General features: G+C 45.2%; 1 protein-coding gene across 4 annotated transcripts in view; it reads left to right on the top strand.

Annotated features, from left to right (window-relative positions):
* Positions 1–22,992, top strand: part of LOC119172608 (sodium-coupled monocarboxylate transporter 1) — a 50,596-nt gene that overhangs the window by 9,898 nt on the left and 17,706 nt on the right. The window contains exons 5-13 of one of the 4 annotated variants that reach the window (XM_075892114.1): positions 482–549; positions 1,806–1,886; positions 4,188–4,261; positions 5,573–5,713; positions 17,716–17,845; positions 18,800–18,888; positions 19,264–19,373; positions 20,983–21,050; positions 21,818–21,904. In XM_075892114.1, the coding sequence (XP_075748229.1) occupies positions 482–549; positions 1,806–1,886; positions 4,188–4,261; positions 5,573–5,713; positions 17,716–17,845; positions 18,800–18,888; positions 19,264–19,373; positions 20,983–21,050; positions 21,818–21,904 (848 nt within the window). The remainder of the gene's footprint in view (positions 1–481; positions 550–1,805; positions 1,887–4,187; positions 4,262–5,572; positions 5,714–17,715; positions 17,846–18,799; positions 18,889–19,263; positions 19,374–20,982; positions 21,051–21,817; positions 21,905–22,992) is intronic. The other 3 variants (XM_075892116.1, XM_075892115.1, XM_075892117.1) reach the window with 3 other exon arrangements.

The raw sequence follows: 22,992 nt of genomic DNA on the forward strand, positions 1-22,992 counted from the left end.
TCTGTAATAAGTCTCAGATACGCAGCCCAGCCGACAGAAGTATGCATACCCAGAGGCAAATAAAATGACTACGAAATGCAAACCGAAACTCGCATGTAATCATGACAAAAGCCTTCCATGGTGTCGCTAATGGTTACGTCTTGCTCAATGCCGCTTATTACCAAATTTATGTTAGTCCCAAAGGCACCACCGCAGCGTTTATCTTCGTCACAGCGTACCTCGTGCCCGCATCAGCACCATAGAAAACGCTGTCCAGAGTCAGGTGGATTAGAAATTATATTCAGGGTGTTTTGGGCCCATCACATACCAGCTGCTCTCATTATGGTTGTGCTGTTCGGTACGACAACACAACGAAATGCAAAAATCAGACATATTGTCAAAGAAAGCCTATAGCACTCGAAATCCCACAATTGTGCATACGCTCACTGAAAGGGGACTTCCGTGCAGCGTTTATATACTCTATGATACCTGCTCGGTGCAGTGACAGGCCTTCCAGTCTGGGTTTCCATCGTGCTCAACGGAAGCGTTTGCGCCTTCTACACGACAATAGTGAGTATACCTACATGTTGATTAGTCTCCGCACATCATACCTTCATGCGCGTTTTAACAGTAGAGCTGTTTAAGGCAGCCGCAAGAAACTTGTTCGTTCACCGTAGGTGCAACATGACAATAGGCGTCCCTGTAGGCGCCACGTGAAGACCCCGACCGAGTACAGCAAGTGAGAGCGTCAAATGAAATATCTGCTCGGCGGAATGGACCCTGTGAATGAAATAGATAGATAGATAGATAGATAGATAGATAGATAGATAGATAGATAGATAGATAGATAGATAGATAGATAGATAGATAGATAGAAATACAGAAAAGAAAGGAAAACGAGACAAATATGAATGCGGAAAAGGCATGAAAAGAGAGAAAGATATGGAAAGAAACTGCCACAAAAAAGATATAGAGAAAAAAACTGAGAGCAAGGCCGAAAGGCAGAGAAAGATAGAAATAAGCAGACACAAAAAATTGGTGAGAGAAAAAAGAAGCCAAAATAATTACAGAAAGAACAATTAAGGGAAAGGAAGAAATATACAGCTACAGGCACAAAAAAGACACACGGGAGACAGAAAAAGTAAGCAGGAAAAAGTAAACAGACACAAGTAAGTGCTCCTGGTTCCGCTCCTTCATGACGCTCTGCTCTACTATGCTGAAGCTTGAAGCTGCCGTAAGTTTCGAGGAGGTTTGGCGCATTCATCAAACGAACAAGAATATATTTCGTTATATGTTTCCTCACATGCGAGGTACAATATAATACTGGCAAGCGAAAGCGTCGATAGATCAGCCGATATTGAGGTAAGCTAGGAGATGCAACCTTCAGTAACAGGGCATCGTTGCAAGGCAACAATGCCCTCGAGGGCACTGTTGCCTTGCCACATTGATGTTGACTTCCCTTGTGGCAACGAGCGCACTGTTGCAAAGGCAACAATGCCCTCGACACAAGGTGAAAAATGTTCTTTACTGTAGGTGTCAGTTGATTTTTGAATACCATGAAGTGCCGCTAAGGCCAAGCGAATGGTACATTCAATTCGTTCAGGTATAGGTTCCCCAGATTTCATATTCCTACAAGCGAATATGAAATGTATTCAAGGCTTCTTTTTCCAGGCACTGAGCTTTCTTTTGGTTGGGCGCTGTATGTAAATATAGCTGTTGGTAAGCGTAAGTGATGCTTTATTTTTCTCCGATGCAATCTGTAGGACCGTGGATATATGTTAGGTAAACCTATGAAACTTGCCTAAATACACCCCTTTACACTGCAGGGAGGCATAAAAGCTGTCGTTTGGACTGACGTCCTGCAGGTTCTGCTGATGATTTTCGGACTGCTGATTGTCCTTATTAAGGTGTGTCCGTCTTTCTTTCTTTCTATCTTTCTTTTTTTTAACGAGGTGTTGTTGTATCGGGTGTTCCATGTAATGTGTCCAAAATTCTAGATGTCAATGAAATGCTTTATTTCTTGATGCTTTCACATTAACTTCTTCTGTAGCCACGTGCATACTAAGATGGTTACAGACATTGTTTACGACCGCATATAATAAAGTTGAAGGAACAAACTTTTGAATTATTAGAGTTAAGTAGTTATGTCAAACGGAAGCATTGAAGTTCTGCATGCGAAAAATCCATTGCAGCTTTGAATAATATAAAGCTTTATGAGCGCTTAAGTCGGCAAGAGGCGCGAAGCGAGGTATACAGACGCACGCGAAAGGGAGGCGTCTCGCACCTCACTGCGATGCATGGTAAAATTAAAAAAAAAAGAAAATACGTACTCAGTCAGTTTGTGTGCCATTCCTCTGGAAAGGTATTAAAAAAAAGCATGGCATAGTGAGACAAATCGACAGAGGCTTTCGCTCAACACACTTTGTAAATTAGTGTTGTGCTATTTTTGTCGCATAATGAAACGGAAACGAATTTCTCTGTAAACAAAAACAAAACGAAAATTTTAAAAGTAAATAGAAAGGCATCATACATATATTGCATTTCCCTAATTCACGAGAATTTTAGACACATTTCTTAAACTGCGATAACTTGAAGAGGCTACAAATAGAGTATTGTGTTCTGTACACAAACGAGTAACATTTTACATGCATGATTAACAAACATGGTTGCTATTGACCGACCGACCGACCGACCGACCAACCGATCGACCGACCGACCGACCGACCGACCGACCGACCGACCGACCGACCGACCGACCGACCGACCGACCGACCGACCAAATGACCGACATATAGACAAACAGACAAACAATAAGCTCTGGCCCCCTTGGCTGTCGTAACTGCTAACCACGCCCACCATTGATAAAGCTGAGGATCAGCCTTATCAGTGGTGTATACTGTGTAGAAAAAAAAGGAGGTGGAGTTAAAAATAGAGCTTGTGCAGCTCGTGATCCTTTCAGTTTTATTTTGAATAGAGTGCAAATGTTACTGACCTTTCATTTCATCAAAATATGTATGTAAACGGGTGTTTACGCATAGCGGTGTCCCTTGGTTAATGTCAAAGGCAACTTTCGGTAAAAGCTCGAAGGCAGCTAACCTCTGCGGCGAATTAATTATAATGCATAGACGCGTCAGTTGTAGTCGGCTGCCGTCGAAGAGCGCTGATAAGTGAAAATGAGCTGCTTGCGTTCTCACTGCCTAAATGTTGAAAGGGCCCGTTGTTTATTATGCATTGATATCATCTTCAAAGATGCCACAGCAGAAGCAATTTGTGTGAGTGCGCTCCTTTGTTGCAGTCAACTCGTTTTGCCGAATAACATGAGAGATAATGAGTAATTGCTGAAGTTGAATGTTACATAAAGTGTACTTTGTGCAGCTATCATCGCTGCTAAAAAAATCACAGCATATACAGGAGGTGAATGATGACAAGTGGGGTGAAGAGGACGGACGGCCGGATGGACAGACGGAAGGATGGACACATTGACGGACAGATAATTACGCGAACGCACGGACGGACCGATGGACGCATGAGCGGGCACACGATAGGACGACCATATGGACGCATGGACGGACGCGCGGATGGGCGCATGAATAGATGCACGAATGAACGGACGGACGCATGGATAAACGCGTGAACGGACGCACAATAGGACAGCCATACGGACGCATGGACGGACGGATGGATGGATGGACGCATGAACGATCACAGGGACGGATGGATGGATGGACGCATGGACGAACGCCGCGACGGACGCACAGATGGATGCACGGATGGACGCACGAGAGGGCGGATGGACGGATGGACGCTTGGACGGATGCACGAATGAATGGACTTATGGACGGGTGGATGGATGGACGCACGGATCGACGGAAGCGAGAACGAACGAATGAACGGAAACACTGACTGACTGCTGTAGGCTTCGCCCTACTCATCATCATTAATTCCATGGATTCGCTGTGGTTTTTATTATTTATCATACTACAAGTGACGTCCTCTAGTATCGTATCATTTGCATTTTTCAGCGTATATGCATTTCGTTATATGTACAAGTACCGCCCTTTACGGCTGGTTTAAGAACTAACGAGAGGGGGCTACATACGATTACGACGGTACGCTCAGCCCACGCCTTAAGAAGCTTCGACGCTAAAACACAACAGACATGTGTCTCGATGTCTATGTTAATTTTTTGGTCACCTGTTTTGTTACAGGGTTTCATGGTGATCGGTGAGCCCAGCGCAGTTTTCGACGCGGTCAACAAAGAAGGGCTGCTCGAATTTTTTGAGTACGTATTGAACTGCACTATACTACCAAAGCCTCTCGCAAACAAAGCTCACAAGTTATAAGTACGCAGCCATCGACGTAAAGCACGTATGATACCTGCTAGGCTATTTATGTATCTTGAAAGCTACAAGTAATTTTTTAGCCTGACTGCTTAGTGCACGCTTGCAAAACGTTCCGTGCGCACTTGTACATCAAGATAAAAGAGATTCCTCGAGACATTTCTGGTTACATGTATACCCACCAGCCAACCGTGTTTTAGGCATAATTTATTTGGCGATGTTTTTATGATTCTACCATTAATACGGGTGGCGTTTATACCGCTTCCTCGTAAATTCTCTTACTGTCATAGACCAACTATCATCTATTCTAGAGACTTTGTGGCATTCATTCTAGCACTTTGATCAGCACGCTGAGCTTTGCTTAACTAGTAAAAAGCTTGGCAGCTAATTAGTACTGTCGGCTTCCTTACTCCACAATTCTCCAAACTACTGCTTCTTGAGTAAGAAATATTATGCTGGTGATATTCTGTTCGAAAAATTGCTCGGAAAATGCTAGCTTGACGTGCTGCAGGTCATTCGAAAAAGGTTGTCTGGTTAGTCATCACCTGTATTATCTCCATCGATTGACAAAGTGCTCAGCAAATTATTGCGTTGACCTCACGAGCTGCGAAACTACCGTATGTTTTGAACTAACATTCGCCATTTTAAACCACGGGGAACGGCCGAATGCGTAAGGAAGTATCACCTGGTGATAAATATTATTGGTTTGGTGTATTATCATTTGATGAAACTGCAGGTGCCGTAACGTTATTTGAATAAAACTAAGTATATTTTACGGTGCCAACTACACTTGCATACCTCCTGGCGTCAGATTTGCTTAATATAACGTTTAATTTCGAACGCTCGGTGCGCAAATGTTTTTTATTTGTTTTCAGACTTTCGTTCTTTAATATAAAACAAAGTCTATCTACAGTGAAATAGAACCTAAAAGGTCTGGAGAGGTTCCGGCCAGACAACCGTAAAGTGAAGGCCGGTCACCTCCGACACTAAAGAAATAGACTCACTCGTGCACTCAGACAGCTTTCAGCCATTCACACGGACGTGCAACTCATGACATCTGCCTTAGTGGGCCATCATTGGTGTACGCGAGCGTGCATGTGCCTTTGAGGCGGAAACGCCGCAGGTGTCTGAAGTTGTACCCCACTGCAGTAACTATAGCCTATTTTCTGCGTACGAATCTATCTACTTTGTATGCACACATCACTGCCATCGTCATATCACTAATTATTATCCTCTACTTTGCAACACGCAAGCATGAGCTTGAACTTTCAGAAAACTTTCACTTTCTGGAGCGTCATTGGCGGGTCCTCGATCACGTGGATCTCAGGATTCGGCATGAACCAGGTCATGGTACAACGTTACTGTGGTCTTGCATCAATTCGCAAGGCACGAACGTGAGTACACAATGCCACGGAGGGCTGCCGTTTTAATGGGCAGCATTTCTTAAGTAATCTATCTATCTATCTATCTATCTATCTATCTATCTATCTATCTATCTATCTATCTATCTATCTATCTATCTATCTATCTATCTATCTATCTATCTATCTATCTATCTATCTATCTATCTATCTATCTATCTATCTATCTATCTATCTATCTATCTATCTATCTATCTATCTATCTATCTATCTATCCGCTTCAGTCAAGGAGTTCACATACCCACAGCGTAACGGTCCACGGTATGCTGGTATGTGCCACAGGTGAACGACAATATATATCAACCCACACTTCGGAAACCTTTTCACAAGAATATGTAGGAACAAGACTGAAACTTGGGCTTTTTGGTCGCTCACTACGATTCATAAACCATGTATGGTCGCCCATTCGATGTTGTCACCGTCACCGACCATCATGCACTATGCTGGCTTTCATAATTGAAGGATCCCTCAGGTCGTTTCGCCCGTTGGGCTCTTCGCTTACAAGACTACGACATCCGTGTGCTGCACCGCAACGGACGCCGGCATGCTGACGCCGATGCCCTCTCACGCTCCCCTCTACCTCAAGAGGACGTGCCCTGCTCAGTAACCTCAATTTCTGTATCTGCCATCGATGTTGACATCCTCGCTACCGATCAGTGAAAGGATAATTGGATCGCCCCACTGATCGACTTGCTCTCTGATCCGTCCGCAACACCATCCACGCATGCCTTACGATCGCCAGGCACTCTTTCTCCGTGACGGTGTAGTTTGTCTCGGCTCTCGTAAGTGTACGGCTTGCATATGCTGCGACATATTCAGGGAATCCGGGTTTGCGCTGCGCCAGGACAGCACCAAGGCCTACACCGCTGGCGTCCGTGTGCACCTCCGTTGGGGCTGTAGGGTCATAGTGGCGTAGAATCGGAGGCGACGTCAACAAATTGCGGAGCTTCGCGAACGCGTCGTCGCACTCGGATGACCACGAATTGAGGGGCCCGTTACTTCCAAGGAGCTTCGTCAGCGGTGATATTATCGCGGCAAAGTTTCGTATGAAGCGTCGGAAGTATGAGCACAGGCCCACGAAACTACGCAGTTTTTTGACAGATGCAGCTTTGGGGAATTCGGCCACGGCCCGAAGTTGGCAGGATCAGTAAGAATGCCGTCTTTGGACACAACGTACCCCAGGCTGGTGAGTTGCCGTGCTGCAAAGCGGCACTTTTTCAGATTTAGTTGTAAGCCGGCATTGCTCACACGCGCTAAAACTTCTTTCAGACGTTGGAGATGCGTGGAGAAATCCGGAGCGAAGAGAATGACATCGTCGAGGTAATACAAGCACGTGTACCATTTCAAGTTGCGCAGAACGGTGTCCATCATGCGCTCAAAGGTCGCAGGTGCATTACATAGACCAAACGGCATGACGTTGAACTCATACAAGCCGTCTGGCGTGACGAAGGCGGTCTTTGGTCGAGCGTCGTCAGCCATGGGTACTTGCCAGTACCCCGAGCGCAGATCGAGAGAAGAAAAAAAATCGGCTCCATGAAGGCTGTCAATCGCGTCATCGATGCGTGGCAGTGGATAAACATCCTTGCGAGTGATATTATTGAGCCGTCTGTAGTCCACACAGAACCGCACACAACCGTCTTTCTTCGCAACAAGAACAACAGGAGACACCCATGGACTGTCCGAGGGCCGAATAACGTCGCGTAGGAGCTATCGTCAACGTGATAATTAATTACCCGACGTTCCGCAGGGGACACGCGATATGGACGTTGCCGTAAAGGTGGATGGGAACCAGTGTCGATGCGATGCGTAACAACGGACGTGCGACCGAGAGAACTTCGCCCGACATCGAAAGAAGAACGATGTTCGGTCCAGAAGCTCGGAACGCTGTACCGCCGTAAAGTTGTCAGCTATGGAGGGGCCAAATACGTCAGCAGATGACGGATCAGAAGTGGAAACAGCATTGATGGTGCGCGACCTGGGATAACGCGTGTCATCGGGTACGCCCAGGACTTGTGCGTCGTCGACTGGTTCCACTCTGCCGAGACATTCTCCTCGAATCAAGGTAACAGTGTGCGGGGCGGGTTGGTTACAAAAATAGCAGCGTTGCCCTGGTTGACCTGCACGGTCGCGAAAGGTACTAGCAACTCTTTCCTGCTACAAGCGTGGTTGGAAGGCGAAACGAGTGCAATTGCATCGGAGAGACCGGGGCAGTAGACAGACACAGCCGTCGTCGAGTTCGGAGGCACTGTTGTATCGTCTTTCGTTAGAATCTTGCTCAGTGTCGAGGAACTGTCTTGTGGCGTCAAATGCGAGAAGGGTGAGAGTTCAATTTCGGCGGTGGCACATTGGCTGACGGTGTCATGGCGGGAGAGAAAGTCCCACCCCAGGATGACGTCATGAGAGCATGCCGGAATGATGATGAACTGGGCAACATACGGAACGTCCTGAATGACAACGCGAGCTGTGCACCCTGCTGTAGGATGAATACGATGCAAACTTGCGGTACGGAGGGACAACCCAGAAAGTGGCGTCGTCACTTTTCGAAGTAAGCGGCACAGCTTTTTGTCCATAACTGATACGGCAGCTCCAGTGTCAATAAGAGCCGATGCACGAACACCGTCCACAAGCACGTCAATGACATTTGAGGGGCTGCTCTGAGGGCTTTCACATTGCGATAGCGTCGCAGTCCTTGCCTCAGGGACTGTGACGACTAGTTTTCCCGCTCATGAGCAGCCGCACTAGGCCGCATGGGGGACAGGGAACGATGTCGTGGAGACGGCGATCTTCGAGATGGACCTGGGTGAGACCGAGGTGGCATAGACGGCGGTTCTTCGTGATAAGGACGGCTGAGTTGGCCAGCAACAGGTGAAGAAATCGGAGCCGGCTGTACGCGATGGCAATAACGGGCTACGTGACCGGCGTAACCACAGGCAAAGCAGATGGGCCGGTTGTCTGGTGTGCGCCATCTGTTCACCGGGGTAGGTCTCACCCATGTTGTAAGGGCCGATGGACGGAATGGTGGCTCCATGGTGGACTGAAGCTGAGGCTGAGGGGTTACGTCAACATACGTAGCGGGCATACCCGCTGCAAAGGATGGAGGTCGAGCAGCAGCTTCAGCGTAGGTCAGAGGAGCGGGTGCTGGAACGACTTGGGGCGGCCTGGCGACCACTTGTGCGTAACTCAGGGACGCAGGAGCCGGAGGCTATGGGGGGTGGTACGCAGGCATTACCTCCGCTATTTCCTGTTCAATCGCTCGGTGGATGGGAGGAAGAAGGGTAGTAGCTGATTATTGAACAGCCGGTTGGTGGACAAAGGGCAGGAGCGAGAACTGATGCGCGAATTCCTCACGGATGAAGGACTTCAGGTCTGCCATCAACGCCACTTGGTCACAACTGGCCTCCAAGCCAGCAACCGTTGCAGCTCGTGGTAGGGAGCGTCGGGTCATCGAACGCTGCCGGCAGAGCTCCTCGTAGCTCTGGCACAGTGTGATCACCTCAGCCACTCTGCCGGGGTTTTTGGCGAGCATCATCGTGAAGGCATCATCGTCAATGCCTTTCATGATGTTTCGGATCTTGTCAGACTCGGACATGGTGTAATTGGATTTGTTGCATAGGTCCAGGACATCTTCAATATAGCTGGCGAATGACTCCCCAGCCTCCTGAGCACGTTCACGCAAGCGCTGCTCGGCTTGCTGCTTGCGAACAGCAGGGTGGCTGAAGACATTGATGATTGCGGTCTTGAAATCGGACCAGGTGGCAAAATCGGACGCGTGGTTGTTGTACCACAAACTGGCGACACCCGCAAGGTAAAACACAAGTTGGTCAGCTTGCTGTCTTCGTCCCATTTGTTGGGGACGCTCACGCGCTCGTAAATGGCGAGCCAGTCCTCCACGTCAGTGCCATCGGCGCCAGTGAAGACGGGTGGATCGCGGATCCTGGGGACACCGGGACAAGGGGGTGGCATTGGAGGAGGCGTTTGCTGAGAGGCGTCGTGGGACATGGTAGATGGCAGGGTACGTGATCGTAGCTCCAAGGGCATCGAAGGAGATCGCAGCACCTCCACCAATTTGTTAAGGCGTTTATTAGCCGGCAACCAGTGAGCATACAAAATGGCGACAGTCACGGCCAAGCACGGACTCTAAGCGCGAGCGGCGTCCTTGTTGGGTAGCCCCACTAGGAGGTACTCAAGAGTTCGACCCATTTCAGAGCTCGGAGGCTTCGCTACAACTTTTATGTGGTGTGTATAGCCCGTGTGTTCGAGAATACAGTGCTAGGACAGGCGATGCCAGAATTTTCAGAGCATTTCCCTGCATCAGGCTAACAATTGTACTAGTTTTAATAGTCGAGGATCATTTCCTACATGAATCAATTAAAAATAAAGAGAACCTTCAATTTCACTTCACCTCCCCAATATTAAACGGGAGCACGTGTTCTAGCTTAATCTTCAAAAGACATGCTAAAATATTTTTGTTAGATGAGAGTTACAAAGAAACTAAAGTGAAAAAATAATTTAACACGAAACAATAATGTTTCAGAATTTACCACATTTTCGATACCAATATTGTTGGTCAAGTTGACGTCATGACACTGTTCCACAATACTGCAAAGACGACTTACGGTTATACGCGGAGAGTTTTGCTAGTTCTTATTTTTCCGCGATTATTAGTTTAAAATGCGAGCTATAATCAAGCAACTGTTGTACGCTAGAAGATACGGTATCGATGTAAATACCTGTCCTAAATTTTCGTACGAAGCAGTGCGCGCTCGCTGGGCGCCAGAAGCCTCAAGTTTGCCTTGGTCCTAACGTTGGCGTTGTTTCGCTATGTCATACTAAGCACGCAATCGCATGTGGCATTTACTACGCGCTGTGTATGGTGGCCTGCTAGTCACAACACTCATTATTATTCCCGCAAAAAAAAAAAAAAGGTTGCTTCCAATTACGGGTGCCAATCCTTAACGGAGTGGGGAGCTTTGTACTTCTGTTTCTATTTCAAACCTATGGCGCATACCCGTTCTGAATAAATGGCTGAGAAGTCTTCGTTGCTTTGTTATTTTCAGATTTTTTCTTTCTCGCTCCTTTTATTTAGTCGTTTCCAGTATTATCTGCCTGTGTTTTTTTCCCTGTTTATTTCGATTTATTTATATTCTGCCTGCTATTTCTCTCCTTTTCGTTCTGTTTCTTTCTATTTGTCGAATACTTCCTCTATTCTTTGAAAATTTTATACGATATTTTATTCAAAGCACTCCACACTTAATATCATAAAGGCGCTCAAGGAAGAAGTGAAGGAAAATTTCTGCTATGCGCCAGCTCATGTTTAGTACCTGTATGCTGGAGATGAATGTGCTATATGTGGCTTGATCTGCGCTAATATCATCATCAAGATGTGCGAATAGTAAGTGGTTAAGTGGTAGAGGACGCATATTTCTGCCCTTGGGTGGCCGGATGGATACTTTGAGTATATCATTTATGATGGGGTGGTGACCTGTGCGCCACAAAGGTGGGAAAAAATTAAATTTTTGCTAGGCCCCTGCATTGTCTAAAGTGATTGAATGTTTTTGCTACAAGTAAGAGTATGTAAAAAAATTGGCAGAATCAACGTACCTTTGGTATGGATGTTGTACCAAAGGTACGGATGAAAGGTAAGTGAGATTTTTTTTTCTTTTTGGAAGAGGAAGAAGGAAGAAAGTTTAGGCGGAAAGATAGGGAGGTTAGCCAGTTCTGAGACCGTCTGGCTACCATGTGCTGGGGAAAGGGGTGAAGGGAATGAAAGATGTTAAAAAAATGTTGCGAAGAGAGGGAGAAATGACAAAAAAATTGCGACAGAGGAAAGGCAACATCAAAGAGTATAAGACACTAAAGTCCGTCTCTGAGGCCAGATGTCCGCAAAAAGCGCAGCAAAGCTTTCAAAGCCTTCTGGGCTGAGGATGGGCTCGGCCAATGACCCAGAATCCTTTGTTCTGACAAAGGCCGATCGTCTAGTCTATCCAGAGCTGCAGTGAGTTCTTGTCTTTGCGCGTTTGAATGGGTGCACTCACACAGAAGGTGCGCGATGGTTTCTTCGCAACTGCAGTAAGTGCATGTATAGGAGAGCTGGCCATCCCAATGAGATAAGAGTATGCGTTCGTGAAGGCCACTCCAAGCCACAGGCGGCATAGAAGAGTCTCCTCAGCTCGTGATATCCTTGGTGGAAGACGAAGCTGCAGATCGGGATCCAAGTTATGCCGGCGCGCGTTTGTGAAGTCTGTTGAGTTCCACTGTACCAGTGTGAGGTCACGTGCAAGCGAACGAAGTCTTGTCGCTGCGTCGGTTCTTGAGAACAGGATGGCTGTGTATTGGGTACCATCGTGTGCAGATCTAGCGGCCTCATCTGCGCGGTCATTGCCATATATACCGCAATGACCTGGTATCCACTGATACACTATGCTGTGCTGTTTTTCGGTTGCTTGGTGATGAAGAAGCCTTATTTCAGCTACTAACTGTTCATTAGGTCCATGGCTAAATGGTGATATAAGACATTGAAGAGATGCCTTCGAGTCCGAGAAGATAGACCAAATTCCCGAAGGTTCTTTCACTATAAACTCCAGAGCTGCACGAATGGCTGCAAGTTCTGCAGCTGTCGACGACGTCAAATGCGATGTCATGAATTTAATTGTGATGTGCCTCGCGGGAATAACCACCGCCCCTGCAGAGCTTACTGAAGACACCGAGACATCCGTGTAAATGAAGACGTCCGTTGTGCTTCTCTTGCAGGAAAAGTAATGTGGCCTGTTTCAGGGCTAGATGCGACGACGTTTTCTTATTTTGGATGCCAGGAATTGTAAGAAGGGCTTTGAGTGGGTGTAGGCACCATAATGGTATCGGCGGCTGTGCTGCATGCGTGAAGTGCAATGGAAGCACTGCGCAATGCTGAGTTACAGTTGCGCTGAACGCTGAGTGGGGCCTGGAAGTTCGAAGTGAGGCTAGGTGATGAGATGGAAGCCGAGCGAAATGTCTTATGTGCATTTTCAAAGCGTTTACGCGGATGTATGCGTTGACTGGATAATCACGCGCAATGATGACTGTCGCTGCTGTAGACGCGCATCTCGGGAGACCAAGGCATATTCTCAGGGCTTCGGCTTGTATCGACTGGAGGACGCGCAAGTTTGTTCTTTGGATCCCGCAAAGCACGGGTAAGCTGTATCGCATATAACCGAGGAACAGAAAAGTATAGAGTTGGAGCATTGCTCGTACCGATGCACCCCAGGTTTTTCCAGCAAGAAACCTCAGTACGTGAATGATCATGGTGAGTTTCGTTTTCATGTGGGCGATGTGAGGGCTCCAGGAGAGGTCGCGATCAACTATGACTCCGAGGAATCGGTGGGTCTTTACGTAGTTGATCATGTGTCTATTGATTTTAATAGCATATGGGCTCATAGCCTTATGCGTGAACGCTATAAGCGAGCATTTCTCTGATGACAGCTCTAGTCCCCGTTCTTCCAGGTACTTTGTCGCTATTGTAGCCGCTCTCTGAAGCCGGGCACGCAAATGAAGGCGTGTTACGCCTGACGCCCAGATGCAGATATCATCTGCATATATTGATAGATGGACAGATTCTGGAAGTGCGTCAACCAGGCCGAGTAGCGCTAGATTGAAAAGTGTGGGGCTAAGAACACCGCCTTGAGGCACACCTCGACGGTTGCAATGGTGCATTGTTGTGCCATTCTCCGTCTGTACAAAGAAAGTTCTGCCTTTCAGATAGCTGTGGATCCATTCGTAAACCCGACCCCCTAATCCAACATTTTCTATGACATCCAGAATGGCTTCATGTGATACGCTATCGTATGCACCTTTCACGTCCAAGAACAACGCCGCAGATAAACGTTTCAGTATTTTTTGATGCTGAACAGATGAGACCAGGTCTATAACGTTATCAATTGCAGACCGCCCACGCCGAAAGCCCGTCATAGCATGAGGGTATACCTCGTGGCGCTCCAGGTACCACTCTAGGCGAGTCAAAATCATACTCTCCATCACTTTCCCGAAACAGCTGGTAAGCGCGATGGGGCGATAAGAGGTCAAGTGCAGAGGAGATTTACCTGGTTTAAGCACAGGGACGATGCGGCTGGATTTCCATGAATGAGGGATAAATCCGCTGCTCCACGAGTCATTGTACACGGATAGAAGGGCTCGTCGAGCTGCTTCTCCGAGGTTGCAAAGAGCCATGTACGTGATGCCATCCGGACCAGGCGATGAAGATCGTTTGCATGCCGTCAAGGCCGCTTGTAGAGAGAAAAAGGTGTCCATTCTTGAATCTCTGGAAACTGGAGCGTTTTCTAGGTGGCGCTTGGTGCACGCGGACGCATGACCGGCAACTTTCATGCAGAAATCTTCTGATACTTCAATTTCGGTGAGGCCTTGGTGGAGAGAAAGACACTTGAAGGGGCGATGTTGATGTGGCATTGTTCGTAGGCCATGAACAATCCTTCATGTCTGCGTCAAAGGCTTGTGTGGATCCAAAGACTTGCACAGATATTTCCAGCGAAAGAATTGAAGTGAAATTATTCGCCGCTGAATTTTTTTCTGTAGGCGCCTTGCTTCCCTCAAGTCGTGAATGGACTTAGTGCGCCTATATCTTCTTTCTACGCGACGACGGATCGCTCTGAACCGTTCCGATTCCGCTTGATATTGACAATAATCTGAAGCATGTTGAATATGATAGGTCGCTTCTTGAGTAGCACCTCTAATCATATCCTCGAGGGTGTCAAGAGGAGGCATTTTATTTTCTTGACACCTTTTTCCCGTCAGTGACCTGAACTTTGTCCAGTCAATAATAAGAGTCGAAGTGTCGTAGTTTGGCGGTTTTTACAGGCCCTTGATCTTCAAATAAGTTGGTATGTGGTCGCTTCCACAAGTTTCATAGTCTGCGAACCACTTGACCTTTCCATTTAGACTTCGTGACACAAATGTCAAATTAAGGCAGCTGCTGTATGTCGTTCCCCGTAGAAACGTTGGGCTTCCGTCGTTTACACAAAGCAGCTGCTGCTCCAGAGCAAAGGAGAATACTTGCCTTCCGCGACTGTCTGTCTCCTGACTTCCCCATAGTGGGTGGTGAGCGTTGAAATCCCCGCTGATGATCCATGGTCCAGGTGTGGCTGTTAACAGTGCACGTAGTCTTTCAGGTTCAAAACGGTTTGAAGGTGATATATATGCGCCTACAAGCGTGAAATTGAGGTCTCTACGTTTAAGTGTCAAGCAGACATACTGGTTGTCATCGTGAGGTGCTACACGGTGCTCGATATAGGTAAGGTCGCATCTGATATATACAATGACTTCTCTGTTCGTTGCAGGTAGCGGACTTGAAGGCTTCGTACCTGGATAGTCATATTGCATTGTGTAGCCTTAGCTCACAGATAACAATAACTGGAAACTGGTTTTTAAACACAGATTGTCGGATATCAGGAAAGCGGGGCTTGAGGCCTCGGGCATTCCACTTAAATATCGAAGCTTCTTTACCTCTTTACGAAAGGCTTGCAGAGGCGGAGCCATGGTGCCTTTCAAGACTTGATAGCATCGGCTTCAGCGCATCCACTAACTGAAGTGCACTCTTTGCAGCCGGACTGTCAATGCTAGTGAGGAGCATACGAATGGTATTCATAAGGACCTTTACCATGGCTACGATTTCTTTGTCGCGACTATCACTGCATTCTCGTTTTTGGAGCTAGACGTTATGCAGAGGCGCTAAAATATATGTGCGAATCCACACACTCACGCATACGTTAAACAGCTGCATATGTTTTATATTAGGAGTTATTTAACTTGTGTAATGATGTCAACAGCAACATGGACATTAGCAACACCAGAAGTGGTAAGCTGTTATGTAGAGCTGGTGTTTGCGCTGGTGCGCTCAAGAATGGTAGCCCTAAACATTGATATGTGGGATTTAAAGTCCCAAAACCACCATATGACTCTGAGAGACGCCGTAGTGGAGGGCTCCGGTAATTTCGACCACCTGAGTTCTTTAACGTGCACCCAAATCTGAGCACACGGGTCTACATTTCCGCCTCCATCCGAAATGCAGCCGCCCCAGCCGGGATTCCAACCCGCGACCTACGGGTCAGCAGCTGAGTACGTTAGCCACTAGACCACCGCGGCGGGTGGTGGCCCTAAACACTCCTACACAAACCAACTTCAGTGGCGACATTGTGGCATTATTCATGTCATGACCAGTGAGTCATGTTCGTCAAACCATCTTACCCTCCCTACTAATTTTGGGGTACCCAATTTGAGCGGCGGGATCATAAGAGCACCTAGACGTATACAGACGGACAGACAGACAGACAGACAGACAGACAGACAGACAGACAGACAGACAGACAGACAGACGGACGGACGGACGGACGGACGGACGGATGGGCGGATGGACGATAGGTAGATAGATAGATAGATAGATAGATAGATAGATAGATAGATAATTAGATGCCAAAAGTGCTTGCTGTACGCAAAGAAATTCATCGCTTTTAATACATTGTGCCTAAAGGTAGGGGGACTTTGTTTTCTGGACTATTTATTGTGGCCGTTCTGCCTATATTTTCGGCACCATGCATCCAAACGCCTTTCACAGTTGTATCGCAGACCTGTTTAAGTTATGATTGTTGTATTTAAAAGCCAATGCTTCGTGTAGGCTCCAGTTTCCAGGACATACACCCGGGTAAAGAATATCTACGGTCAATTTTAGTACATAGCGACACCTCGTGCCTTCATCGATAGTCGCCTCTTTCTCGAAGTAGCGACAGCAGTCGACTGAGAGCAGCACACGTCTTGTGTTAGATCAGATCGCCGAACTGTCACGAGGAGCTTAAGGGGCAGTGGAGTGGTGGTTTCGAATGAATAAAATTTCATAACATATTCACTGCGCGCATGGCAGAAGAGATTCCACGCCAACTTCTAAGATCATTTTGAATGCCTTCAAGTATACATTGAAAATTACTAAATATAATTCATGGACCGCAGTTTGAATGTTTGCCGCAGTGTAATAGTCTATTAGTTATTGAGTTATGTGATGATTTACAAGTATACTTTCACAAATCACGGACGACAGCCAAAGGGGGAGGTTGCTTTTCATGACACTTTATTTCATTCTAAGGAAATCACTTATCTCGAAATTATCCACATTGTTTGGTAGACCATCCATATAATTATCACCCTTGAGTAAGAAAAAGAGCTGCCCCGCTGCGGTGGTCTAGTAGCTAAGGTACTCGGCTGCTGACCCGCAGGTCGCGGGTTCAATTCCCGGCTGCGACGGCTGCATTTCCGATGGAGGCGGAAATGTTGAAGGCCCGTGTACTCAAATATGGGTGCACGTTAAAGAACCCCAGGTGGTCAAAATTTCCGGAGCCCTCCACTACGGCGTCTCTCATAATCAAATGGTGGTTTTGGGACGTTAAACCCCACACATCAATCAATCAATCAATCAAGAAAAAGAGCTCTAAGTAAAATAAAGCACACTAATTCTCTCGACGTACGTGCAATTATCTACTTGGTACGTACACGGGCAGAGGTCAAGGATAGGAAATTCCAAAGAGCAGGCATACAGGAAACGAAAAAAACACGTGCCGTCATAATATTGACACTTTAGATAAACGTACCTGGGGAATACAGGCCTGTTTATAGTTTATTGATTAGGTTAATGTGCTTGGGTAACTTTAAAACGAAAGAATTAAACTTGACATTGCTGCGTAGAAAAAGGCATAGATACAAGTGCATTTCCGAGATGCAGGGCTACTTGGAAAGACGTACTCATTCTACTCTTCAAACTGTAAATTGCTGTATCATCCGAAGTAGAACTCTAATGGCTGGTTTATGACTAGCACCAGTCCCGCGACAAAGTTAGTCACTTAGCGTCTCGTAGCAAACGGTCATAAAAATTTTTACCCTCTCCTTATCCACACTCTTAGCAATCGCTTAAGAATGTGTCCTCGTCTCTTGTGCACTTGCAGGGCGCTTTACATCAATATGCTGGGAGTATCATCAATACTGGTGATTTCAGCGCTATGTGGCCTGTTGCTCTTCGCGCTCTATCACCGATGTGACCCGCTCAAAGCAGCCATGATAACCAAGTACGACCAGGCAAGTTAGAGCTAATACTTGTCAGTGGTGGCGGTAATGCAGATTATTACCGAATAGGAGTGCCAACATTGGTGTGACTCGTATATTCACGTGCTAATTATTCATATGGTCATTTCCTAAACAAACGATCAAAGAATTTCTAGTTTTAAAAACGTCTCACCAGAGTGTACTAGATGGTAATTTATCCCAGAAAGTTTACAGCACGTGAAGGCAGCTCGGGGCAAAGCAAAGAATAAGCAAGACAGTGCAGAAACAAGACGCAGTGTTTTCCTCCTTTGCTTTAACCCCACTATGTGTTCGCTGTTTCCTTTCTCAGATGAAGACATATGCTTGGATGTGAGCATGGCAAGGGGGGAAAATGACTAATATACACTAAGGTCACTTGCCTGTTGCCATGGCCACCTCATTGATACGTACACACAAAATCAAGATAGCAGTTGCTCAACATGGCTAGCCTCTACTGCAAACTCACTTGCGTTTAGTGATAGACTACAGTTTAAAATACTGTATATTACTTTGCTAATACCGTAATAAAGAAAAACTGAAGCGCCTATGGTAACAAATTTTTCAGATAATTTGAACAATCAGCATGATAAACTAAATAGACCAACTAGTTTTAAAACTTTTCTACGGCATCACAGCTATATGAAACGTTAAAGAAACTATTTATTGACTCTGCTGGATGACGGTTTTACCTTGCTTCTCTAGACACCAACATGCTATCTGTTTTTTTAGGGGGGAGGGGGAGGGGGAGAATTATTTACCTAAAGTGCATACTGGTGGGTTTGTAATTCTTATTTACTTGCTAAATACAATAGCACCACCTTTTGTATCTTTCGGTCACGCAGGAATGACCACCATGCCTCTTTAGTGCTTCAGATATTCAAGAAAAAGAGTTGGATGAGAGCAGAGTCCTAACGTTTCTATTGGTGCGGATATCATTTGTGAACGCAGTTGATGCCGCACTTTGTGATGGAGACGTTGGGTCACCTGCCTGGAATCACGGGGCTTTTTGTCGCGGCAGTTTACAGTGGATCGCTCAGGTAACACTCCATGTTACTAGCATTGGCGTATTTTGGTGGTACGTCTAAGATTCTTTCACGTAATCTTGTGTGCAAAAGAGTTTAGTCGAAATAATAATCACTTGTAATTAGTGTACTCAAGCTAAAGCAAGTATAGCGTTAACAGTATAATTACTACTTCAGTAAATTTAATTTGTGGGTTGAGTTTTTTGGCATTGTTTGTTGATTTAATAATCCACGTTTTTTACACATTAATCTGTGTGTCAACCGAGGGTTTCGTTGCAATCGCTCGACTTTTGGATACTCATATACATACTATATTTCATTACCTCTTTTATGATGAACCTAAAATAACCCGAGACGTTATCTAACTTACTTTGTTTTCTTTTAATTCAGCTCGTTATCATCTGGGTACAACGCGTTGGCTGCCATCGTCTGGGAAGACTTCATAAAGCACATTGTGAAACTCTCTCCCAAAGGTGTCATGTGGGCTATGAAGGCAATCGGTAAAGTATAATTTTTATTAGTTTCTTTAGCGTCAACACGAACCTGGTTATTTGAAAATGCAACGCAAGGCCAACCTGTATTCCTTGTAGCAGATGCTCGCGTTAACACTACAGAAAAATCTACATCTATGACATCTACTCTGCGCACGATTTATGCAGGGATGAACCAAACGGACCTGGCCACCCGTTTATAGGCGGTCTTTTTAATCTTTTTTTACTCATACTCGCCGAAGTTTTCGTCACTGTTTTTTTTCTTACTCATCATTTTCCCTCTGTCTCCCCTCTAATCTTTGTTTCCTCTGTTTCTTCCCTCCTCGCGAAAAAGTGAGCAGCTGTTGTGGCCCTTTATGTGGCAGTTGGTAGCTTGCTCCCTCCCCTTTTCCTCTGTGTCCTCGTGTGTCTGTGTATGCAAATAATAATAATAATAATAATAATAATAATAATAATAATAATAATAATAATAATAATAATAATAATAATAATAATAATAATACTTCTAAAGCGTCTTTAGGATTTGGCTCTAGAGAAATGGTAATAAAGCTGTGGCTATAAAGTTTGAAGGTATTTTTTGGGTAGACGCAAGTTAAACTGAAGCTAAAATTATTTTAAAGCTGTGTTCAAGGTTTAGATTTTTTTGTTACTTTTCGACATGCCTAGATTTTGTTAAAATGTTCAATCGGCATGGCGTTACAATTTTCTTCAAAGTTAGTTACACTTATGCTTTATAGGAGTTGATCTAAAATCATGAGCGTGCCATGAGAACTAGATATGCTTTATTATGTTTCTTTCTGTAGGAAAATTGCCACTCATGAATGATTCATATGTAAAAGATACAATTGCACCTAGGCTGCTGATATCTGGTATCAATTATGTAAACGCCTATAAGAAACCAATCTGAGGATTTCCGCTTGCTTTTGACTGACAGTTCCTGAAAAACAATGTATGTAATCTCCAGAATTCTGGTTATGAGCAAAATGCAGAAATGACGTTGGAAGAACACACATTTGCAGTCAACATGTCAAAGAAAAAAGACCAAGATCATTTTGAAGCCATGAGTGCCCAAGTGCAATATATCTTCTGAAAAATAGAGAAGTTCTTTATTTGGAATTGAAAAAAAATCAAAACTGTTGTTTTGACCAAAAGAAGTCACTCCCCAGCTTGAACATTGCAAATGGGTGGTACGGAAACAGCCACAGCTTTAGTGGAGATTTCGTAGTGAAATGGTCATAGTTCCAGACTTTTTACCACCACCGTACAAAATTTATTACAGAGAAAGCTTTTGTCAATCCTAATTTGTACGTTGTAATTGTATTTATTATTAAATGTTGGAGCTATTTGTGCATAGTTTTCAGAACAAATCAGGAAGACAAAAAAAGTGTTTGACAACATTTGGCTCACTTTTCATATCACTAATTGTTTGGTTAGAGGTCTTCATTTTGCAAGCTACAATAGAAAAGACAATTCATGCGGCCATTGTAAGAAAAATAGTATGCTATCTAAATTAGGTACAAATGTACAGGTATGAAACAGATTATGAGCTATTAGAGTTAGTTTGACTTCCAGTTTTTTTAATAAGTGATACTAAATGGAACACAAATCTTTGTTTCAGCTGCCGGCTTTGGTCTCATTACGGTGCTCCTGGCATTCCTCTCCGCGAGCCTGCCTTCTGTCTTATCAGTGAGAAAACGCCGATTTGATGTTTGTGCAGGAGTTTTAATAAATTAAGGAAAAAAAGAAAATGCCGTATGGCACTGCAGTGGTATCTCCACCACTTTGGAAGGATGTTTATTTGACGATGTCGAGTAGCAGGTAGAACAGCAGCATAGCGTGAAAAAGCGAAACATCCTCGGTTCCAACAACTCACATTCAGCGCTCGCACTTCGCGCCAACAGAGCGTCCCACTTGCGAATGCCTGTCGATTTCACAACTACACCGAGAATTCCTAGGGTGGGTGCAATGATTCGACACATAGCAAAATTACGAATGGCCGTTATAGAGTCTGAATATAGAAACTCCGCCTGAGAGAGCTATTGCCAAAGCAAGTGCAGCTTCTTCCACCTTGATTAGTTGAGTTACATTGTCGTAAAGGGGCGCACCAAAGTAGTTTGTGGGAATTATTAGATGCCACCAATGAAAACGGTGAACGATGGAAATATTTTGCGTCGTCTACATCAGCGACCGAAGTCGAAGATGCGTAGCGCCTTTGAGGCAACCTTGCTATTCTCCGGTCGTGATTATAGCGGCGATGGGTACTTTGGACTTGTGGTGAGATAAAAAAAAAAACACGAAAAAACGAGCTCACTAAACTATAAGACACGAAAACAGATGAAATAAACAACGTAAATAAAGAAGGACCCAGAAATATTGAAAGTTATGATTACAATGAAGCTTTATAAACTTTATTCAGACCTATATGTGATATGTGACTCAATTTTACTTCACAGGCTGTTTTTGTCACGACTGGATCAATTAAAGGTGCTACTGGCGCGGTATTCATCCTTGGTCTCCTGCTTCCCTGGTGCGGGAGTAAGGTGAGTGAGTTGCCATTATCGTCCACTTGTGTGTGGACATGTGTAATGGACAGATTTTCATTAAAATGCCACCAAATTATGAAGACGGTATAGGAACTGGTGAAACATTTTTTTTTCACTTGAGTAGCTCTAGCGCATACTATGCTGTATGCATTCCTTCTAACCACGCTGAAGACAGTAGTTTCCTCTAGCTTTTTTTTTTTTGGTCACTATACGACTTTCACACCGCGAACGGCGCGTGCTCTATCAGCGACACATAAAATGAGTCATAGGGTACTAGCAATCACAGAGTGTTCAAGGAAGGAAACCCTGGTGAGTCACATGGTGATTATTATGGTTCACAGGCACTCGGCGATTCGCGGAACAGTTTCTGCGGAGCTTGAGGCTGTTTATACTTCAGGTCGTCACCATGGACTTGCATTCCAACACACTCAGTTGAGTTATAATATGTCAGTATAGATAGTGTTTCTTTAACAACCAATATGTTTTCGGTTTATGAGATTGGCGTAACTATAAGCATTAAATTGCTCCGAAGGAGATCACCTAAGAAAACCTTCGTGAGTATTATAGGCAGTCTCATGTAACAAAACCTCATGTAACAGGTACAAAATTAGATAATTTGCTATCCACTAGTCTATCAACAGCTAAAGAACGAATACAAAAGGATCAGAAAGGGAGTCGATGGGAACAAATGGTTACGTAAAGTGACTCGTAAAGTGGGTCAGAGAACAAATATATGTTGAGAAAGTCCTATTTGTAATCAAGAAGAAGAAATAGGCATGAGCAAAACATAAACGCGTAGGCAAGATAAACAGTGGTCAATAAGAGTAACAGACTGTGTTTTCAGCGAAAGCAAGCGCGCAAGGAGGAGGCAGAGTGAAGCGGGCAGATGAGATTAGGAAGTTTGCAGGGATAACGTGACCACAGCAAGTACAGGACCATGATCTACTGGCGAAGCATGGGAAGAACCTTTACTCTGCAGTGGGTGTAGCTAGGTTGATGATGATGATTTTCGTGATGATCACGAAAGTGAGTCGATGGCACATAGTGAATAGCCTAGCAGGGCATAGGTAATAAGAGACATATTT

The sequence above is a fragment of the Rhipicephalus microplus genome, chromosome 4, assembly GCF_043290135.1.
Source record: "Rhipicephalus microplus isolate Deutch F79 chromosome 4, USDA_Rmic, whole genome shotgun sequence".
Classification (NCBI taxonomy): Eukaryota; Metazoa; Arthropoda; class Arachnida; order Ixodida; family Ixodidae; genus Rhipicephalus; species Rhipicephalus microplus.